The 23,038-nt window shown below is 37.6% G+C and overlaps 1 protein-coding gene across 4 annotated transcripts; it reads right to left on the reverse strand.

Annotated features, from left to right (window-relative positions):
• Positions 1–908: 908 nt before the first annotated feature.
• Positions 909–22,057, reverse strand: sema3h (sema domain, immunoglobulin domain (Ig), short basic domain, secreted, (semaphorin) 3H). 4 transcript variants are annotated; one of them, XM_079636492.1, is made up of 17 exons: positions 21,548–22,057; positions 15,544–15,698; positions 14,564–14,626; positions 14,275–14,394; positions 13,665–13,758; positions 13,455–13,574; positions 13,094–13,239; positions 11,513–11,627; positions 7,856–7,925; positions 6,379–6,523; positions 5,620–5,839; positions 5,098–5,186; positions 4,966–5,007; positions 4,486–4,643; positions 4,240–4,301; positions 3,971–4,113; positions 909–3,883 (listed from the first exon to the last, which is right to left on the reverse strand). In XM_079636492.1, exons 1-17 carry the CDS (start codon positions 21,645–21,647, stop codon positions 3,476–3,478), a joined length of 2,250 nt encoding a protein of 749 aa, XP_079492618.1. In that variant the 5' UTR covers positions 21,648–22,057; the 3' UTR covers positions 909–3,475. The 4 variants fall into 4 exon arrangements, with proteins under 4 accessions (XP_079492618.1, XP_079492619.1, XP_079492620.1 ...); XM_079636493.1 differs by having other exon boundaries at positions 4,486–4,640; positions 21,548–21,775; XM_079636494.1 differs by lacking the exon at positions 21,548–22,057 and adding an exon at positions 16,562–16,688.
• Between the last annotated feature and the right edge of the window lie 981 nt (positions 22,058–23,038).

Raw genomic sequence — 23,038 nt, forward strand, 5'->3', positions numbered from 1 at the left:
TGTATGAAGACAGTACACTTATTTATTTATTGTCAATATTCAACAACATCAAAGCAGTTATCTTTCTTAACAGAAATTAATAAATAAAAAATCTGACTTTCCTTGCGTTTCTCTTTTATTCTCGCCCCCTCGCTTCGCCAATCTCACTTACTGTCATAGGCTCTCCAGTCTATTTGGTATTCAGTTGTGTGAGTGTTTTAAGGGGCAGCCGTATCCAAGGCAACCCGCCTAGTCAATTTCCCAGTGTCCTGTCCTTTATATAAGAAGGATGCAATATACACTGATGTGCTCATGGAATTCAAATGCTTATCACAGAGAAAATTCCATCCTGTGCATGTTTGTGAATGTGAGTGTTTCTGTTTAGTGTTTGAACCAAAAGCACACACAAAAAAAGTTTTGACTCTGTGATGATATAACAATGATCATTTTCTGCTTACAGCAGGACTGTTGCTCGGTTTCAAATGGTCTGGAGAAAATGATAAGTTCAGAGATGCGTCAGTTGTTGAATAGTAAGACTAATTCGTTCCCTCAAGATTTTCATATGGGTTTTTATAATGGGGTTTTTCCAATTTATTTATAAATGTGCCTTTATTTATAATGTGCATTTATAAAAAAAAATAAAATAAACATGTCTAATAGATATTCTAAATAGATAAGAAATTTTAGGGTGCGAGTGTGTGCAGTTTATATTGTAGAACAAAACGTCCAAGTATCATCAAGTTATGTTTACCACAGAGGCACAGAAGTTATTTTCTTTTATAAATACATAGAAAACCCCCATTATAAAAACCCATAGGAAAATTTAGTCTTCCAGGTTTTGATGTCATCCCTGCAGAGCTCTATTCTAAATATGCTGATGTTGTTATTATTACAAAGCCGTATAAATAAGTAGCAAGCACTGCAATGTTGAATTCTGTTCTTTTTCTCTCAATTTCATGAGTCTTCCAAAACAATTTATTCAAGGTTCAAAGTCCATTAATAAAAAACAGATTTACAGTAAAAGGCAAAACAAAGAAAATTATAACACACACAGTTCACAAGGTTCAAATCACTAATGGCAGGATTTACCTCATATGTAAAACATTAAACATCTAATCTACATTTTCTGTTTATGCTATGGCTGTTAACATTTTTAGTTTTATTTGTTTTGAGTCTCTAGGCGAACCAAGCTGCTCCAACATATGATCACTGGTTTTGTCTGTCATTTGGTGTTGGCCTGACCACATTTTTATTTGCTCTTCTCCTCTCTCTGTCTCTACTGTACTCTAAAGCCTTTAAATCCCTTTTTCCTTAATTTATTTTTCATTTTTTCATCCTTCTGAATGGAGGCACTTCAGGGCGGGTGCCAAACCTCTTGGCAATCATGCATGTGTCCAAAAGCTGGCATTTCAGTTCAATAATATAAAACACACCCTTTGTGCCTCCATCGTTCCCCAGAGAAATATGCTACATCTTATGGGATCTGTTGCATTCTGGGTTTTTTTGTTTTTTGTTGCAAGTTTGCTTTTGCTGATTCATTTAAATAAATCTCTCGAAAACTTAATGAGTGACGTCAGAGACAGAATTACAGCATATTCAAATATCAAAAAGGAAAAGAACGACATGTACACTTTTTACACTTAAAACGCAAGACAATATATACACAAAGCACAAAAACACAAGAAAAATAAATACCATGAAAGATAAATAAGACAATACATTTCAGTACAGATGAAAAAAGTGCCATCAACACTGAAGTCTTTTTAAAACAAAGAACTTTTTTCAGATTCTCCCTAACTTTGGAAGATTTGTCTTTAATTCAACAGGAGATCCTTTGGAGACACTCCCTTGCTCTAGAAGATTTTTCAAATGATCAACAGTCCTCAAATAATCAATTAATTTTTTATATTAAAGTAAACACTTTTCTTGACCAAACCCATTCCAGATCATTCTCAAAATGCTTAGCGACAGTCCTTCACATGATTCAAATATTAGCCATGTTCCAAAACGTAGTGAGCTGCTTCGCTACATGGGCACAATCTCAAACAGTTGTGCTGCCATGTATTTTTATGGAAATCGTGATACATTTTTTTCCAAAGATTTTTTGATGACTAGAAAGTTGAAAAGAACAGCATTTATTTGAAATACAAATCTTTTGTAACAATGTCTTAACTGTTACTTTTGATCAATTTAATAAATAAATAAAAGTATCGGAAAAAAATCGTACTAATCCCAAACAATACTGATATTTTGATTTGAATGAAAAATACGTTTATTTATCAAAATCTTTCTTTTCTCATGCATTTCTTCACTGAGCTTGAAGCTGGGCGCATACAAGGCAGCTCATTAGGTTTTGGAACCGAGCTAAATCTTAAAAGGGTCATGACATGAGAAACCAAATTTGCCTTGATCTTTTGGTATATAAGAGGTCTTTGTACCATTAAAACGTCCTGCAAGTTTCATAGCTTAAGACGTCCTCCCCATTATAAACGAATCATTTATTTAATCAAGCTCTAAATACAGCTCGTTCTGGATCCATGGTAAGAAGTGACGTCACGGTACGAAGTGACGTACCAGCGTTTGCATATAGACCGCCTCCGGCACAAGACAACTACGCTCATTTCGTATCATTGTCGCGCCCGCGCGCTGCGCGCCTGAGGTGATGAATATTACCTGAGATACCAGACTATGCTCACCAACAGACATTTATAATTATGTACTTGGGTGAAAAGCTAATGTGTTGCTAACCCTGTGGCTCAGGGCACTCTGGAGCACGAGGAGAGTAAAACCGTACGCGCCTGAGGCGCCTCACAAGTGTTCAGTCGACGGACAGCGAGTGGGTCTGTGTACAGGGAAATTACGATGCCACGCAGATGTGCTGTTCCTGGCTGTGGACAAACAACATCTTTGAATACGCTGTGAAAGATCCAGTCGTCAGGGAAAAATGAATGCACTTTATTTTTTGCGGACGTCTCAGTCACGGCAGTGTTAGTTTAAGCGTTTGTTCTATTTGAAGGATGACTGTTTTGAGAACAAATCCCAAAATGATGCTGGCTTTGCCAGAAAACTGTTGCTCAAAGATAAGTCTGTGCCGACTATTCTGGGCTCAACAACGACGACGCAAACTGTAAGTAATGTATTTAAAACTTTAAACTACTTTTTAAATACGCCGAATCCGCAAATGTTCTGGCTGGGGGCGTTAATAATTGATGCATAGGCACTGACGTTAGCCAATCATAACAGTGGTCGTTAACACTGAACTCTTAAAGGGGAAACTCCCCCAAAACAGACTGTTTGAATCAGAGGATGAGAAACAGGGTGGGAAAAGGTCATAAATCACTACATTTTAAAAGTTTTTTGTAAAAAAAAACTATAGTAATACTATAATTGCACCTAAGGGAACATAATAATAAAATAAAAAAAACATGTCATGACCCCTTTAATATGACGGTGTATTGCATGTTTTGTTGTATTTATTTGTTTCTTATACACCTGTCTATGCGCTCCTCGGCAGCCTCTGTGAACTCTGCATTCTGCTCCGGTGCTTCCGCCCCCTCCCTTTCTCCTTCTCTCCCCCTCCTCTGTGCCGGTCTGCTTTCTTTCTGTCTGGTTTGTTATGCTTGTGATTCCCTGATTCCTTGTTGTTGTGACGTTGGCCGAGTTGTTTGCAGTGTCGCTCCAGTTTGCTGTGGTTGATCAGTGCCATCACATCCTGGTACCATGGCTGGGCGGTGCCAAGGAAGGGCTGCAGGACGGGGCTCCACACAATTAAACGGATAGTAACGGCTGTCCAGCGGAACTGATGCTCTTCTAGCTGACAGTGATAAACGCCGTCATGATTGAGTTCAGTCCGGGGAATGAGGATGCCCCTGTCGATGACAACCAGCTGCTTTCCAGATGTGACCTGAAAGACAGAGGGTTTCAATTTAGAGACATTTCAATATTGATAACCTTTTTAAAGTGTGCATGCCTATTTTGAGGATGGGTGTACCTTATGTTGCTCCAAGCTGTTCTCGCCTATGTCTTTATACCAGGTGACGGTGGCATGGTGAGATTTGGGTAGACACTCTAGGTAGGTGCTGTTACCCACAGCAACAACTAGTGTCTTCTCCTCTGCCTCCACCTGAAGACCAGCTGAATAACAACGAATGAAATAATTCAAACTAAATTAAAGAATCATTAAAATGAAATAAATAGGGCAGTGTTGTTCTAAGCAGGATGTTTAACAACAGTAAATGTCTGGTTGTCCGTGTCTCTTACCTCCCTGTCTGACACACTGGTTCAGCGGGTTGCCGTCATCATTAACCTGACAAATATTTCTTCTGTAGGCAGGAATGTTTCAGATCAGATTTATTTCAGATATCCCAAATACCAAAGTGGTTTCAATGTACGAGAAGCTGCTGATGTAATGGATTCTATCAAACAAGCTGCCCATACAAGATGCTTTTAAAATTTCTTAGTCAGTTGTAATCCAGCTAAAATATGCCTGAGTGTGAGATGTGTCACCTGTGTGCAGTTGGCATGTATGGGCTGCAAGAGTGCCCGTCCCAAGTGCAGTACGGGTCTCTAGCGAGACAGCATTCAGCACAAGCCTGGCCGTACAGATCACAGTGGAAGAGACCCAACTGAACCACACCCTCTGCTGATCCAGCAAACAGCCACTGCTGGAGACAAAACACACACACACACACACAACAAGCACAATGATATGGGCTGTGATCCTGTTTACGGCTTTTTTCAGTAAGGCCAGAAACCCAAACATTTAAACCACATTCCCATATACAGCTCCAGAATTACAGTGCTCTTTCCATCCTAGATCTTTCATGGGGAAAAAATGTGTGAAAACTCTCAGTTTCATTTTAAGTATCTTCCAACCCTCTCAAGTTGCCATGGCGACAGGATAGGAATATTTATAATAGTGTGCATATTCATGTACCATATGTTTGCATGTGTGTGTATGTGTGCTTCCATTGATAAACATTGTACCTTTTTCTTGGACATGGTCATGGCAGTGATTGGTGACTTGTTCTGTTGAATGACAGGAGATGAGCAGTCAATATTTAAAGTTTAAAAGGCCATCCAACTGAATCTGGAATGCTAAAGCTGCAGACGTTTTACCTTAAAAACCTGAAGCTGTTCCAGAGTGACCTCCTGATTCTGTCCATTAGCTTTAGGAAGGTGAATCGCTTTCAGAACCAGGCCTGAATCTGAATACACACATACACATACAACTTTCACTGATGTGTTCTCTGGTAAAGTATATCCAATTGAGTCTTTCATTAATTGTAATCCTTTTTATGTAATTTATAGGTTGGAATGTGAATGTGGACATTTTAAATAGATCAAACAAAAAGGAGGTTGAGATTGAGAGCGGCCGAATATAAATATGCTATTCGCACACAAAATGTGTGTGTCCTGAGGAAGGCTGTGTTAAGTGTTGATCAACCATTTTGTTACTGTTTTAATGACCCAATATATAAAAGGCCTTTTAAGCTTAACCACTTGAGTGCCTTGGAATATTTTGTTGTTGCACACATACAATACACACAATATTTACAAACTATATGGACATCTCACATAATATACATATTCAATTCAGTAAACCTGCAGCTTATTTTAATATTGACCACAAACACACACCTGTGCCGATGAACAACACGTCATATTGTCCATCTACCGCCTCCACTCTGTCCACAAGGAGGCGGGTCAGTTTATAAGACACGCCCACTCTGATCAGCAAAGGATGACCCCCAAGAGGACGCACCGGCTCCTGCATTAAAGGATGTGTGCGGCTAAAGAAGATAACGTCATCAGGATATTCCCTCGTTGATTTAAAGCCTCCGTATGTGCTGCTGGGACACTGAATATTGACAGGAAGTTCACCAATACTGTTATTTGCATGATTTCAGAGCCCTTAATATTACAGGTCAAATAAAACAACATCAAAATATTATAAAAACGGCAACTGTGTGGTCTCATTTTGTAAAAATACAATTAATAATTTAAAATTTTAAAATGTTCAATTAAAATCCACCAATTAAATTGACCTGGTGGTCATTTCACCAGAGGATCAAGGATAAAAAAATATAAACATATGCATGGATGAATCATTCACAAAAAGATTTATAACATACAATTAGAAAATCGTGTGAATTTTCATTTCATGCTGACTTTAAAGTAATTTTTTTTTAAATACTAATAATTTAATGACACTGTTAAATCTTTAGCAAATCTCAAAATTAATCAACAAAATTCATACTGCACAACATTACACTGTTGTGATGCAGAATTTAAAATTATTGATTTTATTTTTTAGTTTATTTAGACAAAATAGTACAGATTTTGAATATCGGCCATAACATAAAAATAATTATCAGCTTATTGTTTGAGAAGACTCACTGTGCCAGGCCTGGGATAGGGAACTCGGCCTGTATACTCTGTCCACTTGTACTGTTGTCCCTCCCGGTGAAGGAAGTTTCCTTTAAAAGCTCTAATAATGTCCTGCATGCGGTACACACACACAGCGGATCCATTCAAGACATTGCTGTAGGGAGAGGAAACCAACACAAACATAAAAATAGATACATTCATTATTAATTGATTGACAGTCATAAGTAGACAGCATCCACTAGAAACTAGATTGATTTGGGAATCAATCACAATGTATCAAAGCAACAGCATTTATCTTAATCAATTCCCCTATGTGTTTTTTGACCTAGCTTTAATCCAATTAAAACCCAGCTCTTGTGGCACAAATGAAAGTGGCAGTGGCATCTGGTCTGAAGTGAATTGAATTTGGGTCTGCCGTGAAAACTGGAGTCTTTACGAGTCTCTGAGAGATTTAACACACTCATTGGAACAGCTCAACAGAGAGCAATAACACTGTCACTCTTTCCAAACAGCCTTTTCCTAATCCATACTTCATATGTACTCCACCCTAAGCAACCCTCTCCAAAACCTTGGGCAGACACACACACACATTTTCACAAAGAAAGATGAATGCATATGCTTGAGATGGCTGATGTAAAATTGGTTCAACTTCTAAAGTGTTTTAAACTTCATGGGTGCATCATTAATGTCATCACAGACCTGCTGGAAAGTATGACTCAGTAATACAGCAATTCTATCCACACCCTTAACCACATACACAGGGATTTCATGATTTTTACACAACTCTTTTCTGTACAATTAAAGTGAAGGCTGACCAGAGACCGTCAAGCTCCAAAAAATGACAGGACAGCGCCATAAAATTAAAATGACAGTTGTGAACATGATTTCTGAAGCCATACAATAGCTCTGTGTGCAGAAAAGTTTTCAGGCCTTCCCGCTGCTGAAGGTCTCTCCAGTGCTGGAATGCTTCTCCGATATTTTGCGGGTCTTGCCTAATCATAACCCTTCTTTTTAAAGTTATATTGCCCTGGCACTGATTCCTCTCTCCTCCCCCATCATAAGTGTATAAGCCTCTTACTGATGATTGTGACAAGTGTGTTTTGATGTTCGGTCTGATCCACTTTTCAACAGCGTTTTTCAAAAATTGCTTACTGCACCTTTAATATTTTTGTGTAAACCGTGATGGATGAATAGAAAAAAAACAGCATTTATTTGTAAGAGCCATCTTATTCAACATTATAAATGACTTTACTGTCAATTTTGATCAAATTTTTTTTAATCTTTCAAATTTTTGGAGCTTGAAAGCCCCTAGTCAGAATATTTTATGATAAAGAGCAGAACCAACATTCTAAAAAATATCTACCGGTATTCTTGTGTTTTATGAACTAAAGAAAGTCAAACAAGTTTGGAATGCTGTGAGGGTGAGAAAAAGTCAGCTCTCGGTCTTGGTTTAAAATGTGATACCAGGCCAGTGTGTTAGACTCACCTGGTAGTGGTGAAGAGTCCATAGATGAGGGGGTTTGTTTTGTCCTTTCCACGTTGAATGAAAATATCCTCTATGGAAAAACAGAAAACAGGGTTAGAATATTAAGTGTGTGCGAGAGAGAGAGAGAGAGAGAGAGAGAGAGAGAGAGAGAGAGAGAGAGAGAGAGAGATCTGGTTTCCTCTCAAGGCTGTATAAACTCATGAAAAGAATATTTACCTGGTCACACTTTCTTTCTCATACAAATAAACGTGTGTAACGCAGCATATTTGCGGTTTTACTTTTGTTTAAAAACACATGCTGTTGAACATTTGCTGTTGAGGGTGCGCTAGTTCATTTCTGCATTCTCACATTCCAGTCATGTCAGATATGATCAAACGCCTTATCAAATCAAACACACACGTTAAGATAGTGGTTCTCAAATGGTTTTTCTTCAGGACCCAGATTTGAAAGTGGATGTCTAGTGCAGCCCAAAACAAAGTCCAAAATATTTGTTTAACTCTAAAACTGAAAGAAAAAAAAGGTAATATGCAAATGACTATGAAGTTAACAGACTCAACAATATGCAAAATTATTATCATGAAATACTCTGCCATTTGGGGTCAGTAAGATTTATTTTATATTATAAGAAATTTATATTTTTATTCAGCAAGGACATTAAATTGATCACACGTGATTTCAAATTGATTTCTATTTCAAAAAATGCTGTTTTCAACTTTTTCAGTTTTTGCAAAAATATTAAGCAGCACAACTGTTTTCAACAGATAATAATAATAAAAAAATTCTTGAGCAGCAAATCAGCATATTAGAATGATTTCTAAAGGATCATGTGACACTGAAAACTTCACAATATTATTATTATATATTTTTTTTCTATCTATTATTTTTTATAACTATACAGTATTTTTGATCAAACAAAAGCAGCTTGGTGTTGGTGAGCATAAGAGACTTCTTTAAAAAATATTAAAATATCTTAGCGACCCTAATCAAAAATACTGTATAGTTAGATCAAACACACAGCCCTTGACATCAACAAAAAATAAGGGGCACGACCCACCAGTTGGAAACCACAGTATTAAACATTCATGCTACAGCGGACATGCTACTACAAATCATTTACTGACTCTCAGTCTCTCGTAAACTGTTTAAAACAGAGAACATAAACTAGTTCAGCACTATAAAACGGTTGAAACCGTTTAAAAATTACACACCGCTCTGCGGTAAACCACACATACACACAGCCTCTCTGTTTTCTCTCATATTTTACACTCAAACCAACAGAATCCCTTTAATTAAGCATTTACTCTCCCTCTTTCCCTCTCAATCCCAATACTATCCCTCATTTCTGTCCCACCCCTCCTCCATCTCTGTCTCCTCTCCTCCTTTCCAGATTGTTTTCACCACCCCCTATTCTCGGGCTCTTCTTCTCTTTCACTTTTGTGAGGATGCTATAGTTGTGTCAATTTCCTCCAACAAAAGCTTATGTTCCCCTTGAGGACAGATAGTTTTGTCTGTCCTGCACTTGTTGACACTTCTCTATCCTGCCCCTATCCATTCTTATCCCTCCTAACCTCTGATTCCCCTGCTCTCTGCTGTCCTCCCTCGTCCCCATCTAGTTAGCCAGTAGATTATGTGAAAACAGGATGGGGGTGCCACCGTAGATGTGAAAATGCACACACACAGATACTGACGGTCTTCAAAACATTCAGCAGACCACCAAGACAAATGGCATATGCACTGGCGCACTCATTTTAAGATATATTCATAATCATGCGGTTCGAAAATGCAAAACATTCAGGGTGGATTTGAAGAAATTGGGCCATTATGTGACAAAACTTCTAGAGATCCTATAAAATGTGCATAACCATAAGGAAAAATTTCCCTTTTTAGGTGTTCTATTAAATTGTGTTAAAATATATAATATTAAACACTTTAGCATCAAGTCAACATATATATATTATTTACATATATGATTTTTGCAAAATCGTACATATTTAACGAGTTGCCAAATTCGTCTGAATTCGTACAAATGACCTACCGCTGACCCCGCCCCTAAACCTACCCATCACGTGGGTTTAGACAAATCGTACGAATTCGTACGAGTGAGGTCGTGAGATAGCGTTGAAATATCAGTTGTCCTCCTTTCTATGTCAATATCAGTATATTAGAATGATTTCTGAAGGATCATGATTACTGAAGACTGGAGTAATGATGCTGAAAATTCAGCTTTGATGTTACAGTATTAAATTACATTTAAAAAAGTATTAAAATAGAAATCCAGTATTTTAAATTGTGGTAATATTACAGTATTTACTGTATTTTGGTCAAATAAATGCAGCTTTGGTCGCTCATCTTTCAAAAAAATTCTTACCGACTCCGAAACTCTCACACTCAAACACAAGAGTAAACCATTTGAATATCAGATAATAAACACACCCATTCATCAATCACACATTATTTAAACTTCCAAACAGATCACACATAACAATTCAACAGCTTCAAAATCAGAGCCACAATAACTAGCAGCATCACCTTCACACACAAACGTATTTAAACTCATTTACACCAGACTGAAGCTTCATCTGTTCCATATATTATAAAAACATAAAATTCTATACAATTCTAACTCTGATGTATCAGCAACCTGGTAGTTCTTAACTTGCAGTTTTTGCATTTTCTTCTCATAATCTGCAGTATAAACAAACTATTCTTGATGAACATTTACTGTCTGCAGTGTGGTCTGGCTCATCATAGGCATAGCCATGGCATCATGAGGGTCCCTGATGTAGAGGGAGATTATGGGAGATGCAGTTGTTTAGGGGCCGTGGAGCACAATGTAAACTTGACATTGAAGAGAATTCTATAGATTACCACCATAGGGCAAAAGTACAGCTAAAATGAGATGCTTATTAGCACTACAACATGTTAACAATATAAAATCATTAACACTTTACACAGTCAAAATAAACATGAAAGTGTTCACCAATCAGAACAAACTCTCCAACACTTGAACATAACTGGACATGCACTGAGTTAAACAAGTTATGTAAACCTAGCTGTTTAAAGATTACCATGGCGCTGGACAATGAATAGTTCTGTTCAGAGCCGCTTGGAGATTTGATAAAGCTCTAGTCAGATACGGAAGCCATTCTTGATTTCTGATTATTGCAGAGCGTGATTTATATCATATTTGTGTAAAATTGTTTAGGGGGTGTGCTATCGTCATGTAGTCATCTAAACACTGAGATTAACATTTGAATATGTATGCGTTTTAATGTGTAAATCTTATAGATATAATATGAGCATGAGATTATAGTGAAACTTTAGTCAGACTGAGGATTCAAGAATGGTTTATTCTATGCGAGGACTTTGTTTACACAGACTGATTGATAAGAAACCGGTTTATGTCTGAGTCTGTGTGTGGTTTGTGTGTGTGTGTGTGTGTGTGAGTGTACTGATAAACTTTTTCCATAAATCAGGCTCGTTTGGGCATATATGACACACACACATTATCAACAGTATAAATAATATTCTAAAAAATGTACAAGGTTATCTCAAAGCCTTATTGAATTAGAAAGATTTGCTTAAACTTTGGTAAGGTAATCATGTGGGAGTGAATTTTGTGTGTGTGGCATTTCATGTGGCATGTGTATTACTCACGGAGTTTGTCAAAGTGTGTGTGTATGCCATCAGGTCCTGGTACGGAGCAAACAATTCGAGCTTTCTGAAAGGTGCTCCATTTATGAACCAAACTACGCTGACCACCAATATCATTCTAGAAAGAGAGAAAAAAAGAGAGATAAACACACTAATATAGTACCATAATATTTCTGCTAGTCTTCTTTAACAAAACAAGTACCATGTTGTAACTGATTATTTGGAAATGGTACCATGGATTTTTGGACATGGTAATACAATGTTTTTTTGGACATGTAACCCTGCAAGGCAAGGCATGTGTATGTACCATGCTAATACCGTGTTTTTTGGGCATGCTCTTTTATGTAGACATAAATTCCCTTGTGCATGAGTATGGCAATCACTTTTTCCTCAGAATTGCAAGTTTATATCTCACAAGTCTGACTTCTTTTTTCAGAATTGTGAGATATACACCGATGAGCCAAAGCATGATGAACCCTAGCCTAATATGCTGTTGGTCCTTCATGTGTTGCCAAAACAGCGCTGACCCGATGAGGCATGGACTTTACAAAGACCCCTGAATGTGTCCTGTGGGCTCTGGCACCAAGACGTTAGAGGCATATCCTTCAAGTCCTGTAGGTTGTAAGGTGGAGCTGCCGTAAATCAATCTTGTTGTCCCACCACCAGCACATCATACAAATGCTCAATTGGATTGAGATCTGGGGAACTTGGAGGCCAGGGCAACACCTTGAACTCTTCATCATGCTTCTCAAACCATTCATGAACAATGTGTGCAGTGTGGCAGGGTGCATTATCCTGCTGAAAGAGGCCACTTCCACCAGGGAACACCATCTGTTCTGCAACAATGTTTAGGTTGGAAGCACGTGTCAAATTTACATCCACGTGAATGGCCGGACCCAGGGCTACCCAGCAGAACACAGCAGAGCATCACACTCCCATCACATTCACTTTCCCAGGTAAACTGCGTATACGACCGTCCACTTGTTGTAAAAGAAAGCAGGACTCATCATACCAGGCAACCTTCTCCCACTGCTCCAGGGTCCAGTCCCGACGCTCGAGTGCCCAGTGTAGGCGCTTTTGACTATGGTCAGGGGTCATCATAAGCACTCTGATTGGTCTGCGGTTACATAGCCCTAAACGCATCAGAGTGCGATGCACTGTGTGTTTTGGCACATTTCATAACATAACATCATTACAATTTTGTGTGACTTGTGCCAAGACCTTCTGTTGGCTCAAACTATCTGGGATTGCCTTTATTGCCCTCCTGCATCGATGATCCTTGGGCGCCCAATACCCTCTTGCCAGTTTGTCCCTCCTCGGACAACACAAAGATTACGAGAACTAATTTTTTGCTTACCATCTAATCTAACCAGACCTTAATATGTGGTCTTGTAAGGAGATGATATATACCTTATATATATATATATATATATATATATATATATATATATATATATATATATATATATATATATATATACATCAGCAAATCTAATCAGACAGCACATACAATCAGATTCACAGAGATTGCACACAGTGGTCACACAAGTGCAGTTAGGCACGTAGGAACACACTGCTAGATACCTTACAGACGCGGGCAACTCTAGAATAAAGGACCTTCCCAGCAGACCCTTCTGCCTCCTGAGCACGCTCAGTGAAGAACACGTAGACCTTATCATCCTCCTCATTATCACTCTCTGACATCGCTGCAACATGTACAAATTCCGCGCCTGGAGAGGAATTGGAGAGAGACAAAAATACAGTTAAACTAACACATACATCTGTTATTGTGTATATAATGTGGTATTTCCTTGTGTTTAACCTAGAGAGCACAGTGCATTCTTAATGGTTGTCAACAACATGCTGTGTGTGTATATTTGTAAGTCGTAGTCTAACTTTTTTTTTTTTGCTAGCTGAGGTGTATGTGTGGTTGCACATGCATCACCTTGCAGCCATGTAGAGTGATATTGTTCAGTGCGAATCACATGTCGCTCCCCCAGACTCCGAATAAAAGCAGTATCATGACATAGAAAGTCAGATGAGATTCCAGCGTACAGCTCACCGTCTGAACACAAAAGATTTGGATCAGAGTTAAACTGGCATGTTCTTACACAAACATATAAACTACCGAAAAACTATAAACACACTGTCTTACCTATGATAGCGGTAGCTGTTCTCTGGTGAGGGTCGTACGGACATTTTCCCTTCCCTGATTCGGTGTCTTCATACTGCAGCGTTTGTTCCTCGGCCTGAAAAACCCAGTTACATTATTTACAGTTCAAATTATTTCCTTTTGTCTATACACATTTAAAAAAAAAGGATGTTTGGAACTGTATGTAACTTTTTTTGTTTTAATTATTTTACTACATTAATATTTATTTTTGTTTGGATTTGTTTGTAACACTTTATTTTTATTAAAACTCTTAAGGTTTTAAATATTTTATAATTATTATTTAAAAAAAATTGTTTGTATATGTATCTAACATATTTTTGGTTTAATAAAAATAATTAAGTAAATTATAAACATTTTAATAAAACAATATTATATTTTATTTTGGCTCTGTACCGGTATGTCACACTTTATATTTTAATAAACAAATTTATTAAATTAAAATTATTTAAATGAAATAATCCATTTAATCTAACATTTTCTATGTAATGCATAGTACATGATAAATGCACATCAAATAACATAAGTACACAAACACAACAGGAAGCAGTTATGTGAGAGAGGTGCATGGTGGGGAATTGTTGTCCTTCTTTACCCTGAGGAAGAGGTTGGTAGGGATGAAGGCACAGCGAGGGTTGAACGCTCCAGTTCCACAGGCGTAAAGATGTGTTTGGTTATAATGCTCTAACACACGCAGGAAGTTAGCACAGTCCATCTGTGACACAAACAGGAAACTAGCACTCATGAATAAGCTCGTGAGGTCAACTGAGCTTTAATACAGACAGAGCTAATAAACTGTCCAGACAGTGAGGATTGAAATGATTTAATTTGTTTGTGATTAGACACTTCAGGAGTCAACTGTGGTGCATAAAATCATGTTTTACCTGCAGATTTTTTCCAGCCATTATGCAGTCCTGAATCCGATCTAGATTTGCAGGCCAGTATATCTGAAATACAGTACCAAAACACACACACACACACACACACACACACACACACACACACACACACACACACACACACACACACACACACACACACACACACACACACACACACACACACACACACACACACACACACACACACACAGAGATATGAATTTGGTGCCCAAGTGTGCATAAAAGCTTCTCTTACTCATATTAAATGTTGATGCATATGCTGATTTCATCATGTAGCATGTGAGGAATTACAGTTGAATGCCACTCTGGCATTACTCAGATGAAATCATTATGAACACACACTTAGTTAAGTAGACAAGCAGGGACGGGCTCATCCACACACTCTTACTCACACATGCACAAATACACTCACTGCCTCGTCCCCTCATACATGTAAAACAAGTGTAAAACAAATGTTTGAAAAACAATCATACATTTATTGTGTCTTTCAATTTCAAATCCGAATAAAAATGTTTTTTTGAGTCTGGGACAGTTTTGATTAGATATAAATCTGTGACTAAAAGCTTCCTTGTTTGATACTGCAGTAATCTGCAGTATCAAACTTTTCCTCAAGTTGCTTCTCTCTTCTGTACAATTAAATTTAACTAAAAGTGGACTGTCTAGCTAAAAAAAACTAAAAGTACCATAACATCGCTCCATATGGTTAATATGTGATCTATTCCAAATCTTCTAAGGCCATATGATATTTTCTGTGAGAAACAAGTTGTTTGTATTTTTCTAAGCTTGACAGCCATTCACTTTCATTGTATGGAAAAGAGCAGCATGAACATTCTGTTAAACTTCTACTTATGTAAAGCACGAGAGTATATAATGAAAGAATTTTCATTTTCAAGTGAACTGTCCCTTTCTTGAGTAACGTTATATAATATAAGAGAAACAGCATGTGTGGGGTGTGTACATACCTTGCGGGGGGTTTGAGTAATATCATCCAGGCTGGTGGACACCAGATGGTCCTTCATACCAATGTAAAGGCGACGACCGTCTTCATCCGGCAGCAGAGAGTTCAGATCCCCGGCAGGCACGGAGAGAGACATGAGCCTGCCGCTCTGCACCAGTTCTGTGGCAGAGAGAGGGAGATAGAAAGAAAGAGAACAGGTTATTTTGTTATATATTTATATTATGATTGAAGACCCTCTTGGCTGGTGTGAGTTCAGCTTATATGCAGCATTTCTGTTTTCCATCACAAAATCCTTTATGTCTGACAGGGCGAAGATAAAATGCAATTTAGCCTTTAGTTTTTCAACGGCTCTGGTTTGAACATGCTCATTTGCATTTAAAGGGACACACACATAAACGGCTCGTTTTTGCTCTCCCTCAAAAAGTGACAATTTTGACATGCTATGAAAAAAATATCTGTGGGGTATTTTGAGCTAAAACTTCATACACTGTGGGGACATCAGAGACTTAATTTACAACTTCTAAAAAGGGCATAAAGACCCTTTAAAATATGAAAGCAGTCGAACGTTAGGCTGCATGGAAAGTGTAACAGGCAGCCGATTATTCAAATCATCTTTGTGCTCCATGATAGGAAGCCAAGCCAGGTTTGGAACAACTGAGGGTGAGTATATTGAGTAAATAATGATATTATATAGGTGTCATTATATGTACTTAACGTATTTTTTTCTAGGTGAATTTAGTGCTGGCCGGTACTTGGTTTCAATTTCGTATTGGCGCAAATACCGCGTTTTGTGTAACGTTTGCTGAAACAACTGCTAACGTTACATCTATTCAATGGCCACGAAGAGCGCAGAGTGGTAGAGAACCTAACATACCCTTAATGGTTGTAACGTTTTAACACAACAATAAATAATCCACTCAACTAACTCTCTTTAACATGGCAAATACATATTCCTCTTATTTCAGCGCTGCAGAAAACGCGCGCATGGAATCCTCCACAAAATATGGAACAACTTAACTTACTTTATTGACTCGCTGACTACTGTCTGTATGAGGACATGAAAATATGTACTTAATCTCGAGATCTACTCTGAGAGTGACTTTACAAACAATTTACAATCCCTATGCCTATATCATATAGTACACAGTTAGACGCTTAAAGGCCTTCACGACAAGTCGACAACCCGTCAAAATAAAAGTTCGGTTTAACTTGAAGAAATTATAACAGAAATATATTATTGCACAGTAGATTACTTCAACCATTAATAATAATAATACAGTTTAATTAAACACAGTGAAACTGAAATGTCTTCATTATAACACGCCAAAATAACAGTTTGGTCAAACTCAAGGAATTTTTAAACAAACATATATTACTTTTGCTCAGTAGGACACTTTTAAAAGTAATAATGACAATAATACAATTTAATAAAACATTATTTTTAAGGAATATCACACAAGTTTTCATACGTATATTAAACAGTAAACCTAAATCTCTCTACCAGAGTAACATTACATTTCCTTAACTCAATGAACTCATTTAAACTTATATGTGGACCAGACAGACTCGCTTTTGGGCAGAATAACCTGTTCAAAAATCTGAACAGCTGATGAGACAGAAAGATAAAATAACCCATGAGATTAATAGAATAGATAAAAAGATTGAAAAAATGGCCAGAGAATAATGGGAAATGAATTAATTACAGTGAAAGTATGTCAGATAATATCTTAATAGGCTACACCAAAAATCCAGTCGCTCAAAAATAACATACAAACACACACATATCATGTTGGTTTTTCTTTTGCGTGTTCATCACTCCTTTAAAATGTTCTCTCACCCACACACTAAAAAAAATTCAGCTGTTCACGAGGGACATTCACACAATCTGTCACAGCCTGCAGCCTCACAGACATTCCTGGCTTTTTCTCTGTGGCACCAGTGCTACTCATTGCCCCCTTTCTTGGGGGCAGTTGCTGTGGCAACAAGGGTGTGTATGTGTGCTAAAATCACTCAGATGGATTATGGGCTGGTATTCCACCTGTCTCCTGTGTGTTTAACAGGAAGTGAGTTTTCATGACTAGGTGGTCTAGAATCCCCTGTAATCAGTTTGACTCATGACCTTTTTAGTCATAAACTAAATTAGACAAACAGTGATACATGCTGATGGTCTTATACCATTAGTAGCCTACAACTACAACTGTCATTTTACTCTTTTACACACACACAACACAAAGTGAGTCACAAACCCTTCTGTCCATCATTCTATGACCAGCTGAGGGTATATTTAGCCACATACGGACCTAATGTTGTGTATCTTTAACCACACACAAGCTTTAAGTGTATATCTGAACATTAGATTATCTCAGTCATGAGAGAGACTGATGTGGGATTACTCGATTAGTACAAATGTGTGCCGTGTGATACAGCTAAGAAACATTATATATACAGCAATGCACACAAGCACAAGCACAACCCCAGCAACAATATTTAAAAATAGAATCTTCCTTTGAACAATCCCGATATCAATTAAAATGATAAGATCAATACTTTACTTTACGCCTATTTTCAGTGTCTGCCTAATGTTTTTTTTTTACAGCGACATACTGTAGATGTCAGCAAAAAGAAATGAAACCTGAATTGTGAATGTGAGTTTGCAGTCTGTATTCAATGTGATAAAATAAAATGACTGTGTAGCATGAAATCAAATCACAGACTGCACGCAAAAACGAACATACAACGCAACCAGTGTAATCCGATTCATGAACAACTGACTCTTTCTTTTGAGTCTGTTCTTTTAATAAAGAGTTGCCTGTTTCAAGCTAAAATAAAATAATTTATAAATATTAGATTAAACCATGCAACTGAAATAAATAAGTTTAAGCTGAAGTATTAAAATAAAACTTTAATAAATGTAAATGAAAGCTGAAAAAAACGACCCTTTTCACATTTCCAGGTTCTCAGAAGCGGAAGTCCTCATAGCTGGGTAAACTTCTATTGCAGTGAATAGGAGATGACAGCAAATATAATTTTTGTATTTGCATTTTCTTTAAAAGCAAAAGCAAAAAAAAACCATGATAGCATTTTCACGACTTTCCAAACGAGGGAAAAAATATCAAAAGAATGATTACAGCAGTCAGAAGAGAGAAAGATGCCAAATTTGCAGTAACTCCCTCAGCCTTTTTATTAGAAACACGTCCCTCGCAGCAGCATTAATTCATTTACTGCCAAGGTATAAATATAACACAAAGTATAGCATTATAAATGTTTCATTAAAATGTTAAACACTTTATTTGCGATGTTGATAACTGTGGAAACGCCTCAGCAGTCAGTAAAAAGGGCCCATATTAGGCTAAATGTGATACAACAACATAACAAAATGACTAAATCTTTAACTAAAATAAAAAAACTGAAAACATAAAAGTTATAAATATTAATAAATAGTAGATAATATTTATGTAGAACAGGGTTTTGTACCTTAATTAATGATAACAAATACTGATTTGGATCCTGACATCTAAGGACTCCCATCTAAATTCTTGTGTTTCATAGATCTTTCAGATTTCACTGAACAAAGAGGAGGGTGGACAACTGCACGTTCACAAGAGATGGGATCTAACCTTTTGTCATCTGAGTTCTTTAAAGGTAAGAGGTTTAACATAACATGATGATGAAAGTAGATAAATCAAACCAAGCACTTTACAGCATTAGCAGAGAGAGATTCCTTTCTAAGCAAAATGGACGTTATAAATGAATATTCTGAAATATTAATCACAATGAAACCTAAATCGATTAGAGAGCTTGTCAAGTCAAGTCACCTTTATTAATACAGATTGTTTCTAGCAGCTTTACAGTGATAACAAAAAAACCCAAAAAACTTATGCAAACTGAGTTAATTTCAAATCAAACTGAATTTGAATGGGAATCCAAACAAGAGTTTGTGAATCGGAATCGAATTGGGAAATTAGAAAAACCTGCTCACAAGCACACACTTTACTGCAAGTGTGAATGACAGTTAGGGTGTGTTTCCTTGAGCACATTTTTTCCCATAGTGCAACTGGTGGGCAAGAACAAACAGTACACACACCTCTTGTGCAAATTGAGTTATCAGCTATTACTGCTCAGTCCACCAGCTGGCATGTTCTTATGTGTGTGGTGGAAATGTTAACAGGTGCGATTATAAGTCTGTGACGGGGGAACACAAGGCTCAGCAGGGCTCATGCATAAACACACAGTTAAAATAAACTGGGCGAACACACATTGCTGTGTTCTGGTATTTCTCAAATCTCTGTCAGTCAGACCTACTAACCTTGACCCTTGACCTGAGCAAAAGAGTATACATCATAATTACACACACACACACACACACACACACACACACACACACACACACACACACACACACACACACACACACACACACACACACAGCCAGAGGTTAGAGCTAATTGATTTATGCTCATGTTTAATCAATCACATCTACTGAAGGCCAATCAACTGCAAATTGACCAATCATAACAGACCAGATGGAAAATAGATTTTATAGTGCTGAAATGAAGGCTTTGCTGAATATATATTACTGGATATATGATTTCACTTATGCAATCCCACAAAATTGTTGTTTGTATGTGTGCGCTACTCAAGAGCTGTCATTTATCATCTCATCAGGGAAATCAAGCCAAAATGAGCTGTATAATAATCAACCACCAGACGTTCCCTAACACAAACACACACTTATGTTCATACCCTTTGAGAGTCTGCGTGAATGAAAGGCTAATTGGGTAATTAAGAAATCCAAGTAAACACACACACACACACACACACACACACACACACACACACACACACACACACACACACACACACACACACACACACACACACACACACACACACACACACACACACAAAGAGAAATAAATTTAGATTTGTATTACTCCAAGAACTTTCTAAACTAAAACACTTTATACATAAATTACACACACAATATTTTCTTGTTTGTCCCTGATAGGCAGAAAGGTGTGACGGATGAATAGCTATCTGTGCAGGGTTTTTTAGGTCATGGAGAAACACAAAACCAGTTTCAGTCTACACACATGATATACTCCTGTCAAAGCATGGCTGATTACAGGTGGCATTGGGGTAATTGGGTTAAAAAGAGAGAAAGAGTTTGTGTGTGGAGCAAAGAAAGACTGAACATTTTTGTGTATGTGGGTCCACAAGAATAGTAAAACCTAAATTCATATAGGCTACATTGTGGAAAGTAAGTCGCTTAATGAACATAGAAATAATGTCTGGATTAGAATGTTACATGCAGAGAGGTTTGTGTTTGGGTTAGGGAATACCAACTGCTCAATAGAAGGTCAGTTGTCTGCACTATGCAGGGCTGCGTTTCCCAAAAGCATCGTAAGCCTAAGAAGTTGATCGTAGACACCATCGGTGGTAATTGTTCTACGATCAACTTAAGGGTGCGATGCTTTTGGGAAAAGCAGACCAGACCCATAGAACATATTCATTATGGAACTGTGGTGCCGCATAGTGCACATGATGAATGACCCCATTGACTTCAACAGTATTTTTTTCCTCAATATTTAAGGTAATGGGATCCATCAACTGTTTGGTTATAGACATTTTTCTAAATCTATATATTTTTGTGTTCAGCAGAAATTCATATAGGTTTGGAACAACTTGAGGGTGAGTAAATAATGACAGAATTAAAAATGTTGGGTGAACTATCCCTTTAAGAGATACAAATACCAACTGCTCAATAGAAAAGCATCAGAAGTCAATGGAAAGTCAGTTGTCTCACCTGAGTGAAATATCCAGACAAACAGAGCATATTATGGTAATGTGCAATGACCTAAGCTTTGTTAAGGATTTGAAATCTATGAAATATCATCTACATTGTGATAGAAAATGAACATATAATGTCTGGATTGAAATGTTAAATGCAGAAAGGTTTGAGTGAAGGTTAGGAGATTGAAAAGTCAATAGAAAGTCAGTTGCCTCACCTGAGTGTTGGAAGTGCAGTCGTGGTTTAGATGGTCTCCATGCGTCCGTTAGAGGTGCCGCCAGTGAAATTAAGCAGAAGAGAGCCAGCATCCTCCTCATGGCTGTCTGACACACACACACTATGTGACTCTAGCAAGGAGTAAACACACACACACACACACTTTGCGTCCTCTGCTCAGAAATAACACACACACAAATGGTGTCTACCTGATGTCAGCATAACACCTTGTGTGTGTGTGTGTGTGTGTGTGTGTGTGCAGTGCAGTGTAATATAATCCTGCACAGGTCAGTGATGCAGCAAAATCCTCTCTTGGTCTGTCTTCTGTGTTTATAATATTGCTGGCATTTCTCTTTTTCTTTTCCGTTCTCTCTGTTTTGTTCACTCTGTTATTGTCTTGCCTTCTGCTTCTCTCTGCATCTTTTAACTCTTTATGATCTCTCTCTCTCTCTCTCTCTCTCTCTCTCTCTCTCTCTCTCTCTCTCTCTCTCCTTCAGTCGTCTCTTATCATTCACTCCTTTCTTTCAAACACTTCCCTGCTGGGAAGGAGGGAACTGTCCCAATTGTGCCCAACCCCTTTCTCACTCTCTCTTTCCATCTCTCCCTCCCTCCATTAATGTGTATATCTTTTTTCAATAAGACAGCTGCTAAATGTGACCCTCTCTTAGGATTCATTTGCTTAATAACGACTGTTGAAATCTCATGTTGGTTCTCTCTCTTTTCATCTCTCACCCTCACTGTCTTGTTTATGCGCACGCACGCACACACACACACACACACACACACACACACACACACACACACACACACACACACACACACACACACACACACACACACACACACACACACACACAAGACAATCTAATTAAATCTACCAGCATCAGAATTAATGTTAGCTAAATCGGGTCACGTAAAAAAATTAACAAAAAGATCAAAAGAATAAGTCTCCCCTAGCAGAGAGAGAGAGCTCATAGTTTTTTACTGAATATCACTGAGATCATCATAAATGCAACTGTGTGGATTTGACGCCCTCTAGCGACTAAACCAGGATTAAGGTTTAATACACCACCCCTCATTACAAGTAAAATTAAAGTCTACATGAAACCAAAGTTGCTATAGTCTTTTCTTAAATGGCTTCTTGAACAAGAAAAAAATTAGGGTGGGATTTGATTTTGTCCATAAGGAAATGATTGTATCATCTGATTGTTTTTGTTTGCTAGTGCTGTGATCTCATGTGATATGTTTCGTCGGTGAACAAGTCATCAGAGGCTAGGCTACGTCTACATTAATCCGGATACATTTGAATACAGCGTTTTTGTTTAAAAAAAAAAAACACTCTCCGTCCACACTAGCGCTTTCAAGCATTTTCCAAAGTTTCAGTGTGGATGAGAAACTTTTGGAAAACGCCTGAAAACTTTAAATTCACTTAACTGTGCATGCGTGAAACCTCACAAAATCTCACTGAGATGATACAGAAGGAAAAATAAAT

Source organism: Phoxinus phoxinus (assembly GCF_949152265.1).
Source record: "Phoxinus phoxinus genome assembly, chromosome: 15".
In the NCBI taxonomy this organism is placed as follows: domain Eukaryota; kingdom Metazoa; phylum Chordata; class Actinopteri; order Cypriniformes; family Leuciscidae; genus Phoxinus; species Phoxinus phoxinus.